At 50.4% G+C, this 18,734-nt stretch overlaps 1 protein-coding gene across 12 annotated transcripts in view; it reads right to left on the reverse strand.

Moving 5' to 3' along the window:
* The window catches only part of LOC308460261 (uncharacterized protein), a 63,501-nt gene that overhangs the window by 22,510 nt on the left and 22,257 nt on the right, over positions 1 to 18,734 (reverse strand). For 6 of the 12 annotated variants that reach the window (XM_080976380.1, XM_080976381.1, XM_080976379.1 and 3 more), the window contains 18 exons: positions 16,852 to 16,915; positions 15,720 to 15,818; positions 15,242 to 15,385; positions 14,323 to 14,418; positions 13,031 to 13,149; positions 12,731 to 12,883; positions 11,512 to 11,685; positions 9,864 to 10,037; positions 8,254 to 8,368; positions 7,483 to 7,551; positions 5,798 to 5,991; positions 4,663 to 4,784; positions 4,382 to 4,451; positions 4,083 to 4,243; positions 2,827 to 2,935; positions 2,476 to 2,607; positions 1,628 to 1,834; positions 553 to 690 (listed from right to left, as the gene is read on the reverse strand). In XM_080976380.1, the coding sequence (XP_080832506.1) occupies positions 553 to 690; positions 1,628 to 1,834; positions 2,476 to 2,607; positions 2,827 to 2,935; positions 4,083 to 4,243; positions 4,382 to 4,451; positions 4,663 to 4,784; positions 5,798 to 5,991; positions 7,483 to 7,551; positions 8,254 to 8,368; positions 9,864 to 10,037; positions 11,512 to 11,685; positions 12,731 to 12,883; positions 13,031 to 13,149; positions 14,323 to 14,418; positions 15,242 to 15,385; positions 15,720 to 15,818; positions 16,852 to 16,915 (2,340 nt within the window). The remainder of the gene's footprint in view (positions 1 to 552; positions 691 to 1,627; positions 1,835 to 2,475; positions 2,608 to 2,826; positions 2,936 to 4,082; positions 4,244 to 4,381; positions 4,452 to 4,662; positions 4,785 to 5,797; positions 5,992 to 7,482; positions 7,552 to 8,253; positions 8,369 to 9,863; positions 10,038 to 11,511; positions 11,686 to 12,730; positions 12,884 to 13,030; positions 13,150 to 14,322; positions 14,419 to 15,241; positions 15,386 to 15,719; positions 15,819 to 16,851; positions 16,916 to 18,734) is intronic. The other 6 variants (XM_080976376.1, XM_080976374.1, XM_080976375.1 and 3 more) reach the window with 1 other exon arrangement.

Consider the following 18,734-nt stretch of genomic DNA (forward strand, 5'->3'; position numbering starts at 1 on the left):
AGCAGGCTGAGGTTCCTCCTCTTTTTAATATATATATATATATATATATATATATATATATATATATATATTATCGGTTTTCAACTCTAAACAAACACAATAAAACGTAACTTGCTGAAGCGCTTGAGAAGAGAAGCAACCACGCTAGCAGGACTACAAGAAGTTTTGTAAGGAGAAAAATACGAAGTGTTACAAAGTAGAAAAAGATAGAGATATTGATTATGAGATTGCAATGCAATAGGGAAAATAAGAACTGCATACTAAGAGATTAGACTGGAAAATTTTCAGACAGGACTGGTGGAAGTCAAAAAAATCGAATAAGATGTAAAAGTATGTTTAATTACTGCTGAATATTATATGTTAAAAAACTAATAAAATTTTAGATATATGAACAGAAGCAACCAAAGGGCTGCCCACCAGAGCAAGGATGGGCCACGAAACACAAGGCAGGCAGGCAAAAAAACCACACCACAAATAACGCCCCCCACCCCAGCCTTTTTCTGCTTTGTGCCAGAGGTGGGGAGGCTGCAGCAGGAAAGGCCCCCAACTCACTTTGTGCAGTTTTGAGTTTTGGTCTTCAAGCACCAGCAGGTCTTCCTCCATCTTCTTCATCTTGGCTTCCGTGCTCACTTTCTCCAGCTGCAGCTTCTGCCGGGCGGCCTCCTCCTCCTCCAGCTGCTCTTCGATGTCCTACGAGGGAGGAGGGAGAGCAGGGGACAATGGGCATACGTAAAGAAGCGGGCCATATAAAAGAAGCGGAGCGGTTATTTCAAGCCCTGGAACTGCCTCAACAAAGCAGCGGGGTTAGCAGAATATTCAAGCCCAGTGTAGTGGCTGGACTGGGACCAGGGAGACCCAGGTTCAAATCCCTGCTCACCTACAAAGTTCACTGGGCGACCTCAGGGCAGTCGCTCACCCCCAAGTCTACCCTGCAGCACAGGACTGAGGCAAGGATGACTGTGCAAGTCACCCTAAGGGCTCTGCAGATGCCATAAACAAAAGCATTTACAGTCAAACCTCAGTTCCCGAACACTTCCGTTATATGTTTCGGCTCCTGAACGCTGAAAACCCGGAAGTAAATGCTCTGGTTTTCGAACGTTTTTCGGAATGTCTGACATGGCTTCTGCTTGAGTGCAAGAAGCTCTTGCAACCAATCAGAAGCCATGCCTCGGTTGTCGAACGTTTAGGAAGTTGAACAGTCACCCGGAACGGATTACGTTTGACAACCAAGGTTTGACTGTATTTCACAACAAAACCAGGACCTATTTTTAAAGATGAGCTGAATAAATTTATATTTTTAAAGGGATTTGGTTGGTAGGCCTTTATAGGAGTGGAATTTCACAACTGAGGCACCACCACTGAGAAGGCCCCGTTCAGCGTCACAACTAACCTGGTAACAACCAACCTTCTCTCTCTGTGCATGCCCTTAGAAGCTTGGTCCGAGAAAAGCCGATTTCTGCACAAACGTTAGCAGATGAAGCAAAACTCTTGCTTCGTTCCACCCACCACACCTAACGTATAGCTGCATGGATCAATTTAGCCACCTTCCCGCAAGGGAGTGGGCGGCAGCTGCCCTCTTCCTTTGCTCCTCCTGGTGGTGGAGGACGGTCCTCTCTTCCCAACTCACCTGGATGTGCTGTTGCATCTTCTTCTTGTCCCCCTGCAGCTGCTGGCAACGCTCCTCCTCCTCTTCCACCCGCGACTCCAGCTCGTGCAGGATGTCCTCCAGCTCCTGCTTCCGGGCCGCCAGCCGCGCCCGCATCTCCTCGGCTTCGGCAAACAGCTCCGTCTCCGCCTGCAGCTGTTCGGCCAGGATGGCCTTCTCCTCCGAGAGCTAGCCACGGAAACGGGATCAAGGAGCAAGGAGGGACAGGCATCAGATCCCCCTGGAGCCTAGCTCAGGACGTTAGGGTACAGCAAACCATTCATTAAGGAAGGTTTTATCCCAATCCCGGCATTTAAGCAGTGGGGAGTAGAAGCTTGACGCGGAACGTACAAGCAGTGTGAATTATAGAGGAGGAGGAGGAGGAGGAGGAGGAGGAGGAGGAGGAGGAGGAGGAGGAGGATGCAGTCCTCACAAATGAAAGGTCACACCTGCGCCATACAACTAATGCACTCGTACACCACAGGTGTGGAGTCCCGGGAACTGTAGTTTGCTAAGGTTGCTGGGAGGGCTAAACTACAGTTCCCATGATTCTTTTTTTGGGTGGGGGGAGCCATGACTGTTAATGTGTTATAAGAGTGCTTATGGTGTGGATGTTACCCAAGAGAAAAAGGAGTTCAGGCGGACCTATTATAAAATCTGTTTCAGGACACTGAGTAGGCAGGCAGGAAGGCCAATATGGAGGGCAATGCAAGGAGAGTCCAAGTGAATGGTTGAAAGAGAAGGGGGTGGGGCTTCCGCTGCAGATGTCAGGAGAGGAGGTGCGGCTTAATGGCTGAGGACTCCTGGCTCCTCCCACTCTCCCTGCTCACCTGCTGGTATTTGTTCTCCAGTTCCTTCAGGTCCATTTGGGTTTTCACGTGTTTCTCCTGCACCTTTTGCAGCTCCACTGCCTTTGCCTGCATCACCTCGTCCTGACGGGTCACCTGTAACAGGGGCTTCACCTGGGGAAAAGGGGAGGAGGAAGAAAAGGAGGGGAAGGTGTTGAGAGAGCCAAAGTGGGAGGTTGGGGTGGGGGGGGGTTGAGAAGGAAGAACCTCCGCCCTCCATGGGCTAATGAGACTTGGGACAGGTCTCAAGTTGGCCCGTGAGGCTGCTCTTCCCCAAACCATGCCTGATGTCCTATGAGACACCCCCGTCCTTAGCATCGCCACCTGACCCACCTTGGTGAAAAGGCGCCACCACTGCCAGTGGCGCAACTTGAGGTAGGCGGCGCAGTTACGCTGCATGACCTTGAGAGCGCTCATCTGCTGCTGCTTTTTTATGAAGGCTCTGGGAGGAGAGGGAAGTGTACACAGTCAGAAAAGCACGGTTAGGTACCTTAGCCAGGGCTCTGTGCATGTAGTATCATAGAAACGTAGAGCTGGGACCCCCATCCAGTCCAACCCCCTGCAGTGCTGGAACCTTCTGTAATTCCTTACCCTCCCCTCCACCCTCCATGCAAAGCCCACCAGTGAAGCTGTGTTTGCAGCTGGCTTGGTTCATATAGGTTTCTGACTCCAGAGGAGACAAAAGGAAGAAGGCCTACTGAGGGCGGTCAGGGAGCCAGGTGGAGAGCAGTCTCCTAGCCCAGGGGCTCTGTGTGCCCAATGAAGAGTTCTGAGGAAGAGTCATGGGTCCCGTCACAAGATTCCCGAGAAGAGGGCGTGGCCAGTCACAGAGGTTCCACCCAATCACTGGCGGCGGATGAAGCGAAAACCCCTCTCCAGAGAATACCAGAAGTTCTGGCTTCCCAAGCGTACTAAGCCAGGGGCTGCCAACATGGAGCCCATGGGCAGAATCACAGAATCATTGACTTGCAGAGTTGGAAGGGGCCACAAGGGTCATCGTGTCCACCCCCCCCCCCCGCAATGCAGGAATCATTCATCCAACGCGGGGTTTGAACCCACGACTCTGGAATGACACACGCGTCTGCTTCCCTGGTGCCCACACATTCCTTTCCCTTTCCGCCACTTCTCCCCTCTGGTACAATCAGGCTTGAAAGAAGCCTAACTGGCTGCTCTACAGCTGACAGAACAGGTTACGGCCTCTGCTTGGTTGCGGTGTGTGTGTAGTGGCAGCCATGACAGCTTCACCAGAGGCGCACAGAGGCACCCCTGCAACAGGCCAAACACTTGCTCGCAGATCTCTCTAGGGGGTTGAGCTAGATGTCCCTTGGGGTCCCTTCCAATACTACAGTTCTATAACTGTCTACTCCTCTGTTGTCAGGGGTGGGGGGAATTCTGACCCCCTCAGGTGTTTTTGGACTACAACTCCCATCATCCTTGACCAATAGGCCAGGCTGGCTGGGGCTGATGGGAGTTGGGAGTCCATCACCACCTCCTGTACAGCTCTGGGTTCCCTGCCCCAGAATCTGATGACATCCTGCTTTAAAGTGGCCCATGGGCAATTTGCCCCAGTATAGCGGCTCAGTGCTCACTTGCGGGCCAAGTATCCGCGGGCAGCTGCCTGGAAGGAGACTATGATATCTGTGATCTTCAGGTCCCGCTCCTCCTCCAGGTGAGCAAGGACGCCAGCGCGGAAAAAGATCTTACTCTGGCCGATGCGGAAGAGGTTGGGGTCCAGCTCCAAGGCCTTGATCTGTAAGGATGAAAAGAAACAGAAGGTGGGTTTTTTGGGGGGTGGGAGGGATTAGTCGGTAGGACATTCTGCTTTTCTGCATCTGGGCCCGTTCTAGCCCACACTGCCCCATCACCCTGGCCAGAGAGCCCCACGTACCATGCGTTCGCAGGCCTGTTTCCCATCCATGAAGCCTTTAGGAATGGCATTTGGAGTCAGGATCTCATACCTGCCGGGAGAGAAGGAGAAAGCAGGGAGGTTAGAAATCGCATGGACACCACACACGCTTGAGCTTGACGTTAACACCCTCAGATACCAGGGATGAGTTAGGTCCATGGTGGATCTGATCCTCAGGGGCTGAGAACAGGGGCAGACCCCTCTGGGCACACGCCCGTTGCCCTCCTAACTAAGGCCGGGCCTCCCCCAAGTCCTCAGGGTACCTCTGCCGGAATTCCTGGAAGATGATGCGGTTGGGAAAGCCCTGGCGGCAAATGCGAATTCCCTCCAGGACTCCGTTGCAGCGTAGCTGGTCCAACACGAGGTGTGGCTCCAGTTTTCCAGCCTGTAATAGGAGCCGGGAAGAAGCAGGACCTGTCAGAGGGCACTTCAGGAAGCAGAGTAATACTGCTTGTTCTCTTAGTTATACCTTGCCCACCCTCCAGGAAGCCCAGGGTGGTATGTGGGGGAGCTATCCCTCATTAATCTTCCCAACAACCATGCGAGGTGGGACTGGACCAGTTTTCCAAGGCTACCACGGCAGAGGAGGATTCGAATCAGGTTTCCCTGGCCTGTCTAACATTCTAGCCACTGCATGCCAAGGATGGAGGGCCTGTGGTGCGACTAAAGTTACCGAGAGTGTAATCCCCATCATCCCTCATGGGAGATGTGCACTACTACTACTACTACTACTACTACTAATAATAATAATAATAATTTATTTACATGTCGCCCATTGGACTGGGTTGCCCCAGCCACTGCCGGGCGGCTTCCAACAAATTAGAAAACCACAGTAAAACATCAAACATTAAAAACTTCCCTATTTTAGTTGTCTTCTAAAGTCAGACAGAACCAGGGCATGTACCACTCTGGCAAGAATGTGTGCGGGCAGGTAGGGCCTTAGCTGGCATACCAGATGAAGCTGGTAGACAGCTGCCCTGGATGCAGAATTGACCTGCGCCTCCATGGACAGCTGTGAGTCCATGGAGTCCATGGCTGTGCACGTGGTTCTTTAGGGGCACAGTTACCCCATTCAGGACCAGGGAGTTCCCCACACCCGCCCGCCCTTGTCTCCCCCGGAAACAGTACATCTGTCTTGTTGGGATTCAGCCTCAATCCAATGACCGCCAGGCATCCTCCAACCGCCTCCAGACACTCAGAGGTCTCCACGCAGCCCTTTGGCCAAGAAACTCCCTTCCCCTTTCACCCAGAGGAAGGCTTGGGCCTGCTTTTGACAGAGAAGGAGGCCTCCCCTGCTTCAGAGCAGAAGCGACATTCTCCGATGGGCTCCCTTCAATGCCAGGACACTCATCCTGTTCCCCATATGCACTACAGGCCTCCGTCGCCTGAGCAACTCACTCTTTTCTCATGGTTGGGGATGATACAGCGCACAAAGTTGGGGTTGGTGTTGCGCAAGGTTGACATGAGCTTGGAGAGAGACTCCTTATACAGCTGCCCCACCGTCCGGAACATCCCCTTCTTCGTCTTGTATGAGGAGCCGAAGGCAAGGTCTCCCATCCCGCTCACTTGGTCCAGGCCTACAATTCGGTCCACTGTGGAACAGGGGGAAGGGGCTTCTCAGCTCACGTCCAGCACTTCCAGCCCACTCCCCAGGGGGAAATGCAGGAATCTGTGGGTTTCCTCCCTCCCTCCCAACCCCACATAACATCCATTGCAACTGCCCCAAACCCATCTGAGCCCTCCCTGAGGGAACGGAAGCCACCTGGAGCCAATGGCCTTTCCCAACCCACTTAAGTTATACATAAAACCTTCAGAGTGGATGTGACGAAGGACAGTGGAAGCCCAGCCCGCAAGGGACATTGAAACAAGTTTCAATGAGCCCCTTCTCACACCTCCGCTTTCTTAATCCACACAATTTAGACTGCCGTTGGAGAGCAGAAGAAAACAAGGCGAGTGTTTCCCAGCAGTCCTGAGGGCCTGTTTGCTCCCATCTGCCTCAGTGGGCCTTTGAAGGGAGAAGCCTCAGGTGCTCTTGGGCTGCTGTTGGTTTAGATACTGCAGAGAGGAAAGGGAGCGTCATGCCCAGGTAGCACCCAGAGGACATGTGGGGCAGAGCGGAGAGAGTGAAAAGAAACCACGGCAATTTAATTCTGAAGCCCACGAGCGGCTTTGAGGCTGCGCTCCTGAAAACACAGCACACTTGCCAGGGACTAAGCCCTATTTAAAAGAATGGGACTTATTAAACCAATTCGCAGGAGTGCACTGTTAGTAAAGGAAATCACATCTGAATTATCCAGACCCCAGATAGGAAGCCTCTGGCCCTCCAGATTCATGGACTCCAGCCAATGGCCAGGGATGATGGGAGTTGTGACACCGAAAATACTGGGAGGGCCAAAGGTTCCTCATCCATGGTCTAGACCAGGGTTTCCTAAATGTGGTTCTCCAGCTGTTTTGGGTCTACAACTCCCATCACCCCCCGCTAGCAGGACCAGTGGTCAGGGGTGATGGGAACTGTAGTCCCATTTGGGGACGTAAGGTTGAGAAAGGCTGGTCTAGACCAATGTTCTACAACCTTGGGTCCCCAGATGTTGTTGTACTATAACTCCCAGCACCCTCAGCTCTCTTAGCCAATGGTCAGGGATGGTGGGTGTCGCAGACTGACAATGGAGGTTCCCCGCCCATGGTCTAAACCAGCCTTTCTCAACCATGGGTCCCCAGATGCTGTTGTACTACAACTCCCATCACTCCTATCTAGCAGCTTCTGTGGTCGGGGATGAAGGGAAATGTAGTCCCATCTGTTTGTAGTTCCCCAAGTTTGGGGAAAAGGTTCATCTAGAAAATATTAAACAGGGGTGGGGAACCTGTGGCCCTCCAAACATTACTGAACTACAACTCCCATCATCCCTGACCATGGGCCACACTGGTTTGAGGCTGATGGGAGTTGGGCGACAGCTAGAGGGCCCCCTGGTTCCGCACCCCAGATATTAAGAGGAAGAGGGTGCATGTCTTCCCCCCTCATAAACCTGCCTATAGCCCTCCCTTCCTACATGCTGGTGGCTCATGTGTGGGAAGGAGGGACATACTTTCTGCTGGACCCTGAGATGCCACGGCATAGCTGTCAAAGAAATAGACCTTCTGTATGTTCTGGATCTCTGGAGAAAGGACAGGGCCAGGCAGAGAAAGGGGGAGGTGAGGTTTCGCAAAGCAATCCATTACAGGGGGAAAAGAGAGAGGTGGGTCAAGGATAGAAGGAAACAGAAAGAGCAAAGAGCAAAGTGGTTAGTACCAGCAGCAACAAGAGAGAGCTTCAAGCAGCTTTGAGAAGTTACACTGACAGTTATTAAGATCTACGGGCCACTAAGTTAAAACAGGTTAATAATATGTGTAAGTATGGAGACTCAGATTCAATGCAGGCAACTGCTCCCCACCCCCCATGACTCATTAATTATTGAGTTAACTCTGTGTTTTAAAGCTACCCACTATCTTCATTGTTCTATTGCAATACAGTCGTACCTTGGAGTCGAACAGAATCCGTTCTGGAAGTCCGTTCGACTTCCAAAACGTTCAGAAACCAAGGCGCAGCTTCTGATTGGCAGCAGGAAGCTCCTGCAGCCAGTCGGAAGCTACAGAATCCCTGTCAGACGTTCTGGTTCCAAATAATGTTCGCAAACCGGAACACTCACTTCTGGGTTTGCGGCGTTCAGGAACCAAAACGTCTGAGTACCAAGGCATTAGGGATCAAAGGCACGACTGTATTGCCTTTTTTGTTTTAATCCCTGCAAGCCGCCCGGAGGACACTGGTGACAGAAGATGGCCTATGAACGGATCAGCTTAGATCTTCCCAGGCCCCCTACCATCTTTCCACAGCTCTGCCGTGAACTTGTCTGCGCTCTGGTGGAGAAGCGTAGCCACGTTGTCGTTCAAGGGGTCCATGTTCTTCATGAGCCACTCGTCTGCTTTGTAGTCAACCTTTCAAAGGAAAAGGGGGGAGAGCGAAGGAGAAAAGGCATAAATATCAGACCTATGGGTGCATCACAACCCAGCCATGTGCAGGGATAAAACCGCCATATCCCAAAGTTGGACCATTCAGTTCATTTCTAAGCCCAATAGTGTCTACTCCAGAAGTGGACAACCTTTGGGGGGGACAGGGGGGTCAAGGGCCACATTCCTTTGGATGCAAGTGGTCAGGGGCCTCATACTGATCATAAGTGCCACATAATACTCATTTGGCGCTTGTAAGAAATCGATCTTTTGTTGTGGCAGCACCTACTCCTTGCCTGTTGATGTCAGACAGGAGCCTTCGCTGTGCTTTTTTCAGCATCTGTTTAAGGCATTTTCGCTTAAGTAAGCCTATCCAGCCATGAAGAAGTTAGGTAAAGGTAAAGGGACCCCTGACCATTAGGTCCAGTCGTGGCCGACTCTGGGGTTGCGGCGCTCATCTCGCTTTATTGGCCGAGGGAGCCAGAGTACAGCTTCCGGGTCATGTGGCCAGCCTGACTAAGCCGCTTCTGGCAAACCAGAGCAGCGCACGGAAACGCCGTTTACCTTCCTGCCGGAGCGGTACCTATTTATCTACTTACACTTTGACATGCTTTCGAACTGCTAGGTGGGCAGGAGCAGGGACCGAGCAATGGGAGCACACCCCGTCACGGGGATTCGAACCGCCGACCTTCTGATTGGCAAGTCCTAGGCTCTGTGATTTAACCCACAGCGCCACCCGCGTCCCTCATGAAGAAGTTACATGTGTTTTATTTTTATTTTAGCTACTCATAGTTTTACCAAGTGCTTTTTTTCTAAAAAAAAAAGTATGTTTAGGGGTACTCTCATATTGACTCAAGAAAATCACCATTTTATAGTTCAAATCGGGGGAAATAAATGCAGTAAATGGACAAAAGCACGAAGATTCACAAAATGTTTAGGGGTGTGCATACCCCTGGACCCTCGAAAAAAGCACTGATTTTGCCAATCTTTTAAATGCAAGCTTTTTTTTTGATCCTTTTAATATTATATCACTGTAAACCACTTAGAAGTTTTCTTAGAATCAAGCGGTATATAAATTTTATGAAATGAAACTGAAAGAAACAGGTGGGGCCAAAGTCTGACTGCCAGCAGCTACCCAGGCCCTCAGGCAATAGGCCTTTCCCAGCCCTGTTAACTGAGATGCAGCCTGGGACCTCAGCTCCACTACGGAGCTCTGAGCCCCCTCCTTTGGACACTGCAGTTAGGTCATGAGACTGGCCTTTGTCAATCTGGTACCCTACAGGTGATACCTGACTACAACTCCCATCAGCTCCAGCCAATGGTCAGGGATGATGGGAGTTGTAGTCCAGCAACACCTGCAGACCTAGGACATAGCAGCTGGGCTTTCGCCTCCTAGCAGGAAGAACCACAAGATGCAAGTGAGCCCAGGACTGTCAGCAAATAGGGGGAAACCCAGCATGGGGGTGGGGTGGAGGTAACTTGCCTTGCCAGCGTAATGGATGATGCAGAAGTCAGCTTTGTCCCGCAGCTGCCGGGGCTTCTGGAACTTGGGGTGGGTTCCCTGCTCCTGGGTAACTTTTTCCACGAAGCTCTTGTCAGTGGCTTTGGGGAACCAGCACTCTTCATCTAGCAGAGCCAGCACCCCTGGGGGGTTTGCCTGGGACAGAGGAAAACCAAAACCATTAAGCAAGGGAACCCAAGGGGGAAATCGAGGCAGAAGCTGAAATTGCCTCACTAGGAAGAGTTGTTTGTGGGTGTGGATAAACAGACTGGAAAAGAGTCAGTTGTACTGAGTGCCTGGAAAAGTGTACAGTGGTACCTCGGGTTAAGAACTTAATTCGTTCCAGAGGTCCGTTCTTAACCTGAATCACCACTTTAGCTAATGGGGCTTGCCGCCGCGCGATTTCTGTTCTCATCCTGAAGCAAAGTTCTTAACATGAGGTACTATTTCTGGGTTAGCGGAGTCTGTAACCTGAAGCGTCTGTAACCTGAAGCATATGTAACACGAGGTACCACTGTATAAGGTTCTTTAAACAAAATCAGGATGCCTACACTTCCACTGCCATTCCCTGCGCCATGATTTTGAGCCATTTATTAAAGCAAAACAATTGTCAAAATGCTGTATTTGCAGGGAGTGAGAGAACCCACCCGGCAATGGTGTTGACCAGAAAGGGGTGCTCAAGACACAGCTCTGCCTGAAGGGAGGAGGTGTTAGAACAACATGCCTCCTCCCCAAGAATGTCAATGAACATGTCAAAGCCATGCACCTCCCAGAGGACAGTAAAACAGCACTAAGGATCACCCACAGGGCTACTGCTGCGGGTCCCCCCCCCCCCTTAAGCTGGTTTTCTCAAGGTAAGGGAACCCAACCAGCTCCAGGAAGACTCCGTAGGAAAACATGGGAGGAATATAAAATGCGAGTGAAAGAGGTGCGGTGATTACACCCTAAATGACTAGTTGTAGGATCAGCCTAGATAAAAAGGTCTGGAGCTGAGATTCCTAACCGCCTACCAGCTTTCACAGGAAAATCAATCCACATACTCCAGGTCACACCATGTCATTAGCGGGGTGCAAGTGCACTGCCAAGGGGTGCCAACAGTCCCAGGTGACTCAGCAAAACACACAGTGGGTCGGGGAGGAGGGAAAAAATAGTGTTTGTGGATGTTCCTGCATGCTTGCTTTTTTTTTAAAGGACAAAAACCTCCCTGCAAGTATCCAAACTACAAGAAAGAAGATTCCACCTAAACATTAGGAAGAACTTCCTGACAGTAAGAGCTGTTCGACAGTGGAATTTGCTGCCAAGGAGTGTGGTGGAGTCTCCTGCAACCTTCTCCATTGTTGCATCTGCCTGCTGGGAGAAGCCTGCAGCTATTGCATTTCTTTCTTTTTGTGCGTGCTAAAACAAACAAACAGCAAAAAAGGAAGCATGTGTGATGCTCCTATGCGCAGATTCCACTGAACCTCCTCATAGACTGGGGCAAAAATGTCAGATTGTTGAGGTGCCGATCAAAATCTCCCACCCCGGCCAATACCTTGTAGAAGAAAGCCTCTTCCCTATAAATGGAATAGACTTTCCCCAAATAAGCACGGTGTGTCTCTTATCTCGTTTCTCCCATCCCCAGGCAGCTCACCGGCCTCTCGATGAGGTCTATGCAGGGCTGGAGGTCCAGGCCAAAGTCAATGAAGTTCCATTCAATACCCTCTCGTTGATACTCTTCCTGCTCCAGCACAAACATGGTGTGGTTGAAGAGCTGCTGGAGCTTTTCATTGGTGTAGTTGATGCAGAGCTGTTCAAAGGAATTCAGCTGCAGGGCGGGGGCAGTGAGAGGGAAGGAAAGAGAGAGAGAAAGACAAGCATTCAGGTGGAGATCAGCTCCTGGCAAGAAGAGTGAACACCTCTGACTTCAGGTGCCCCACAATATCTTCTCCCGCATGAAATTCCCCATGTGTCACAACCAGACAGGGCCCTGCTCCTTGTGCCTTTTCTGCTCAAGGATATTAAAATTGGTAGGTGCATCACAACTTAGGAAGCCCTCTCCTACAGGGGCCCTCCAAGCTCCCTCTCCCTCTGGAATGCAATAAAAACTTTGGATTTTGACTTATTGTTGCTGATGCATTATTATTGTGCTGGTTTTATGTGAGTACATTTGCTTGATTTTTAATGCGTGTGTGTGTGTAGATATAGATGTTTATCTATGCACATGTGTGTATATGTATGTGTGAATTCTGCTTCTACATGAGACTCCAAATGGTCTCCTGTATATCACCAAACACTCACCTGTAGATCACCTAACCTCACTGTCAGGTGACTTTTCACCAATGCAGGGAATCAATTAACCACGCAGGGAATCAAATACCACATGTGCGAGCTATGCAAGCCCAGACAATCAGCTGGGAACCAGACCATTAGAGGTGCTTTTGGCTCAAGCATGTCTATACCTGCCCTACGCACAAACCGGATGTGCTCCTCCCCACACACCCCAGTTATGAAACTACCATCAAAAGGCTTCATTCCCGGCATAAACACTGTGCCTTTGGATTGATGCGAGAGGCAGCAATCTAGCTAGTGCCACATGGGCATCCAGTGGCGTCGGTACAGGTACACCTGTTGAACTTTAACCCTTCCTTTCTCTCTCCCCCCCCCCCAAAGCAGCACATAGCCCGTGTCAGAAAGAAGAGAAGCAAGGAGGAGCATCCTCCCTTTTTCTTCCAGGGACGAAGGTCAAAGGCAAATACAATGGACAGGTGAGAGCAGGAAGGGCTTGGGGAAAGGATAATGGAATGGATAAGGAGGATGGATTTACATGCAGACCAAAGGAAGGTGGATGCTCAGCAGCTGCAGGTCCTCACCTGGAATATTTCAAAGCCCGCGATGTCCAGAATACCGATGAAGGAGGCGCCCTGGCGCTTGGTGCGGTCCAGGGCCCGGTTGATCCGATGCACCAGCCAACGGAAGAGGCGTTCGTAGGTCGCTTTTGCCAAGGCTTCCACCGCAAAGTCAGCCTGGAAAGGGGGGGCAGAGGGAGGCATGGCTCCAGGCTTGGCTCATTTCACCACTTCAAACCTCCTCCCGCCCGCCTCCACAATGATGCTTCAGGCAACCCAATCCCGCCCCCTGGCACCCCCAGAACCCCAGACGTTGCCACCAACCTGCTCTTTCGTCTGCGCCTTCTGCACATAGTCCCGGCCAACTTTGATCCGCGGGGTAAGGATGGCGCGGGTGAACTCGGTGACATTCATGCCCAGGAGGTGGCAAAGCTTCTGGGCGGCTGCAGAGGGCACAGAACAGGCCGGCAACAACCCCATTGTTAGTTCAGTCCCCTGCTGGCTCGCACTGGCCACCCAAGGCTTTGCTGGCCCAACTCCTCTGCCTACGCACCCAACGACCTGGTTGCTGCTAGCCCAGCTAAATGGCAGAAGCGGAACTGAGTGGCAGGCTGGGAAGTAACAGGATGAGTCCTGCAGCCCAGTCCAAAGAAGGACAGCAACTACCTCATCCTTCCTCCTCCCTGCCACAGCACTGTATCAGCCACAGGAGAAGACCTGAGAGAACCCAAGACTCATTCATCCTAACCTCTTGAGCCGATAGTTAAATGCGCTCCCGGAGTTAGGATCTATTACACAGAATTTCAATTCTGAATAATCTTAGCTTCTCTCTGCACAACCCTTATTTTTTAAGAAGTTTCTAGTCCACGTGCATTTTACTTTGTTAAGAGTGTTTTATGGGTATCCCCCCCCCCATTTATTCATGGTTGCTTGTGTATGTTTTCTTTAACCTGGATCATGGGTGGGGAAACGTGTGGCCCTTCCGGGTGCTGATGGGCTCCTAACACCCTTCACCGCGAGGCCCTACTCTCTGGGGCAGATGGCAAATGTCCAACAGCATCAGGAGGGCACCAGGTTCCCCAGCCCTGTGCTCAGGGTTTTTGGGTAAACTGCCCCTGCAATCTCAGGGTGAAAAATTCAGGCAAACAGACGACCAATCACTAAAATACAATGGAAAGTTACTTGAAGAAGGTGAAACATACCCATGAAGTTGCATTAACACGGGTGTGCGCACACACACTCCTCAGCTGATCCACGCAGATCTGCTACTGCCCCCTCCTCGCGCCCATGCTCAATCCAATGACTGTGCAGGAGGCAAACTCCATCAGGATGCAGGCCAGGGCAGAAAGGGTTAACCCTCTCTACCCACCCTAGTGCTGTGTCTACTTTAATCCCCCCCCTTTCTGCTGCCATCAAAATGAGTGGAGTCTTGTGTGGGGCAGAAAAATTTGCTTGGGGGTCTCAGCTGCCCGAAAGGCCATGGGTTAGCCATCACTGCTTTATATATTCCAGAAAGCAGGCTGAGCTCTGACTGCAAAATAGGCTTCCTCCCGCTAGAGCCCGTCCCCGCAAATCCAGCTGCCTGCCTATCAGGGCTGGTGAGCCCCCGCTCCTACCTGTGTTGTCAGGCATGGAGGCCTGGTCTGTGTTCCTCTCCTTACGGAAGACAATGTTCCCAAACTGCAGCACAGCTGAGACCATCCGCAGCATACCTGGGGGAGGGCAATAAAGGCCTTTAGTGTGAGCACACTTCCGCCTCCACCCCTCTGCGCAGACTGAAACACCCAAGGTCATCCACCAAAAGAGGCTAAGGGAGCAGGGTGAAGGAAAATGCAAAGACCTGTGAAGCTCACTGCCAATGGGATGTGGCAGCAGCCGCTACGGAAGCACATGCAACACCTTGAGAGCACCCAAAGTCCTCCAAATGCAACAAGATAACGTGACAACCCTGCACTGTTTATTTTCTATATCTCTGCACGGTATCGGAGGGCTGAGTTTAGAACTGCAAGTTCACAGCAGAGTCTCAGTCTGAAGCAAAGACTTCCTGATTCCTAGTCCAGGTTCTTAAGTCACTTTGTCATCCTTTTCTTAATTAAAAAAAAAACACCTAAACTAATTTCTGATTAGGTGACATACATGGGAGGAGATGGCGACTGGGGAGACTACCAGCCACATGGGCCAGAATGACAGGTTTCATGTTCAAAAGCAGCAAGTTTCTGCCCACCGGATGCTGAAAGCGACTTAAGGAGGTCACGGGTGTCGCCATCACGCCCTGCCTGGGAACATCCCCAGAGGAATGTGGTGTGACGCAGTCAGCAAATAGTGATCAGCTATCTCAGCCTTGGCCAGCCTGGGGCCCTCCAGAAGTTCTGGACTACAACTCCCATCAGCCACTGGATGTGCTGGCTGGGGCTGATGGGAGCTGGAGTCCATAAGCTCTGGAGGGCAACCAAGCTGGCCAAGGCCAAGCTAGACAGATCACAGCTGTTCTCTTGATCCCCTACACAAACACATACACACACACACACGACTCACAATGTATCTCCTCGTGCGAGAAGCCCATGATTCGCATTGACTCCATGGTCTCGTGGAAGATCTCCTTGTCCTGCTGTCCTGGGATGGGCAGGTATCCGTTGGAGACAAAGCGATACTGATTGAAGGGCTCCAACAGCAGCTCCCCTGTAGCGCCATTGAGGAAAAAGAGGCATCTCTGAGGCAAGGGTGCCACACTTCCGCCAGCCAATCCCCACACCCAGGAGCTCCCCGTGCTGTAAGACACGCTGCTCTGTCATCAATGACCACCTTTGCTTTTCTACTGCTGTCATCCTTACCCTCCCCACCAGTTCCACTTCCAGATTTATGCAGAGAGGCAAGAAGGCTAAAGCGTTGCCCTTCTCTTTCTCCCTTGAGTTTGTTGCTTGCTGCTTTAGGAAGCCTAGGTCCAAAAGCGTGGGAGGAGGATGACTGGACCTCCTTTTTCATGTTGCTCTGGGAGTGCACAGCATCCGTTTACCTTTCACGTGCTCCCCGGCGCCCACCAGGAGCTGGTAGAAGATGTGAAAAGTCCTCTCGTCCTTGGCCTGGCGAATGGCTCGCGATTTCTCCAGCAGGTCTGGGCGGCTCAGGGTTAAGGAGGAAGGACAATTGCATCTGGAAACACGTATCCCCACTCCACAAAGCCAGCTATGAGACTCCCTAAGCTTACCACTTCAACCTTGGCTCCCCCATATGTTGCTTGACTACAAAACCCATCATCCCCAAGACACAAGAACTACCCACACTGGAGGAATGGCAGATGAAACTGATGGACTATATGGAACTAGCGGAAATGACTGGTAGAATCCGTGACCAGGGAGAAGAGTCGGTGGAGGAAGATTGGAAGAAATTCAAAGATTATCTGCAGAAACATTGCAAAATTAAAGAATGTTAGAGTGATGTTGGATTGAAAATAAGTGGTTTCCAGCTGTACAGAATTTAAAGTTATAGACAGACTAAGATTAAGGATTAGGATTAAAGAAGCTTAAGGAAAGGGAAATTTGGTTTTTAAAAGGTAAAATTTTAATGTTATATTATATTAAGATTAAAGATTGGGATTAAAAAAGGGGGAAAGAAATTGCTGGACAAACAATTTGAACTGGAATACAAAAGAGGGAGGTACGAGGAGGTCCAGAAAATAAGTAAATTTAAAGATGGAAATGAAAAGGTGATATTGTTTTTAATTGTTCTTTTTTCTTTTTGTCTTCTGTTTTTTGTGTTTTTTTTTGTGTTTTTTTGGGGGGGGATTGTGTGTTGTGCATTTTTGAACTGTGTATTTCTTTTTTGTGTTTTTGTGTTTAATCTTTTATTGAAACCTTAATAAATATCATTATAAAAAACAAACAAACAAACAAAAAAAAAAAAACCATCATCCCCAGCCAGATTAGTCAGATGGGAGTTGTAGTCCAATGACATCTGGGGACCCAAAGCTTTAAGAACACCATCAGAAATCCCTGGGTCTAGGATCCACAGGTGCCTCTAAGCTGTCAGGGATCGCCGCATCCGGGATCCCATATTTATTCTAATTCAGGCTTTGCTCTCTTGCCTACAGAACTCAGGGGAGTCTTAGTTTTTGAACGAAATCCATGGAACTCCACAAGCAAGGATACATGTTTCTATGTTTGCTCCGACAATGTAGCCAGCTACATCGAAATTAATCCGTATAAATTTACCCTGGAGGAACACAGCGGGAGGGGAAAGAGAAATGAGACAGAGATCAGAAGGGCTCAGCGGCTTTGTAAAGGACGATTGCTTCATTTACATACCCAGATCCCTGGCAAACACAACATATAGGCAACAACCATTTTATGCTTGTTCAATGCACGTGCAATCGTGCGCGTGCCCACATCACCGCCACAACCCAGAAAAGGGGTGGGTTTACATGTGTTCCGCCGACATGCGCAGGGGCCAGGAATGCAACCCCTGTGCGAATCAGGGGATGCGTGCACATCACACCCAGAGTAGAATGCTTTCTCTAGCCTTAAACATAATAGTGATATTCAGCTAAGTGGTGCTCAGAGCAGACCCACTGAAATATATGGAAGTAAGTTAATGTAAGTCCATTGACTTCTATCACTCTGAGTATGACTAATGTTGGACATCACTCAATGCACCACGGTTTTAAAATAAGAATGCTCTGAAATTATTAGATTCTTCCTCCTCCCCCTGCCCTTTTAAACATTCTGACAAACTATAGAGTAGCCTTGGGCCACTTGGTGCTATTGGACCAGAATTCCCTTGCTGGTTGGGGCTGATGGGAGTTCTAGTCCAAAACCTGTGGAGAGCACCAGGTTGGTGAAGGCTGCCAACAGAGGCTAAGAGCAGACTTCCTTCTCCCAGTCAACTGCAGATGGGGTCAGAGCTAATCAATCGTTCTTCAGCAGGAAGGAGTAGAAACTCGCCTCTGCACCAACTGGAAGAAACTTAGCATTACTGGGTGATGCGAAGCCGACTCCTCTCCTTTCAACAAGAAGGAAGATAAAACACTTTATTTCAGCTTCTTAAGGAGGGACCGAAAAGTGACATTTCCCAACAACAACAAAGGGGATTTGAAAGCAGATCTTCGGCAAGGACGGGAAGAAACTGGTTTTTCTTCCTGAGGAGGAGAGGCTTTGTTGGCATAGTTCAACAAAGCAGGTGGGGATGTGAAAAACACAGTTGTGTACACAACCTGCCCTTTCTGAAGAGTGGGTTAAGGTGCACTTTAAGATGGCTCAGGGAAGATGCACGATGGCTCAGTCGGCAGAGCATGAGACTCTGAATCTCACGGGCATGGCCTTCAGCCCCATGTTGGACACTGACGACGCTTCCAACTCTACAACTCTGTTCTTGAACGGGTTTGCATCCTGCGCGATGGGGAGATGGGTCCGCAGGGAACACCAGTAGAGGAAAGGTAAACAGGGGGTTGCTGGATGCCAGTAATGGAGGAGCCTCTGAATATCAGTTGCTGGGGAGGGAGAGCGGCTCTTTCAAGATCAGGATGCTGAGCTGGCTTTTGGTTCCTTTTTATTTTTCCAACAGGCCACATAATGAATGCTACCTTGCGCTGCTTCTTGCCCTTCAGTTCTCCCCCAGAAGGTGGCTGGGCCTTAACATTGCCACCATTCAAGCAGACGGAAGGGCAACTTACTCCTTTCAAGGAAGCAGCTAAAACACAGGCAAGATGCTCTAAAGAGGTCAAATGTTCCCACCTTCAGACTCTACTCAGCCAGCACTCCAGGATTTTCTGTGGCCAGTTATTTTGATTTGATATGGGCACTTCAATACACTGACTGGAGCTCTGAAATCACAGTGCCAATCTCCTGCAAACCAGGCGCTTGGGGATTTGCAGGGAAGGGGACCCCCGCGCCAGCTGCTGGATAGAGGCAAGGCAGACCGGTAGACCCAATGGTGTCATGCCGTAACAATAGGAATGCAGGAAGTTGCCTTGGTCAACCTAGCTCAGCACTGACTGGCAGCAGATTGCCTGGCAAGGGTCTCTGCCAGCCCTGCC

Source organism: Podarcis pityusensis (assembly GCF_964106645.2).
Source record: "Podarcis pityusensis genome assembly, chromosome: 13".
NCBI lineage: Eukaryota > Metazoa > Chordata > Lepidosauria > Squamata > Lacertidae > Podarcis > Podarcis pityusensis.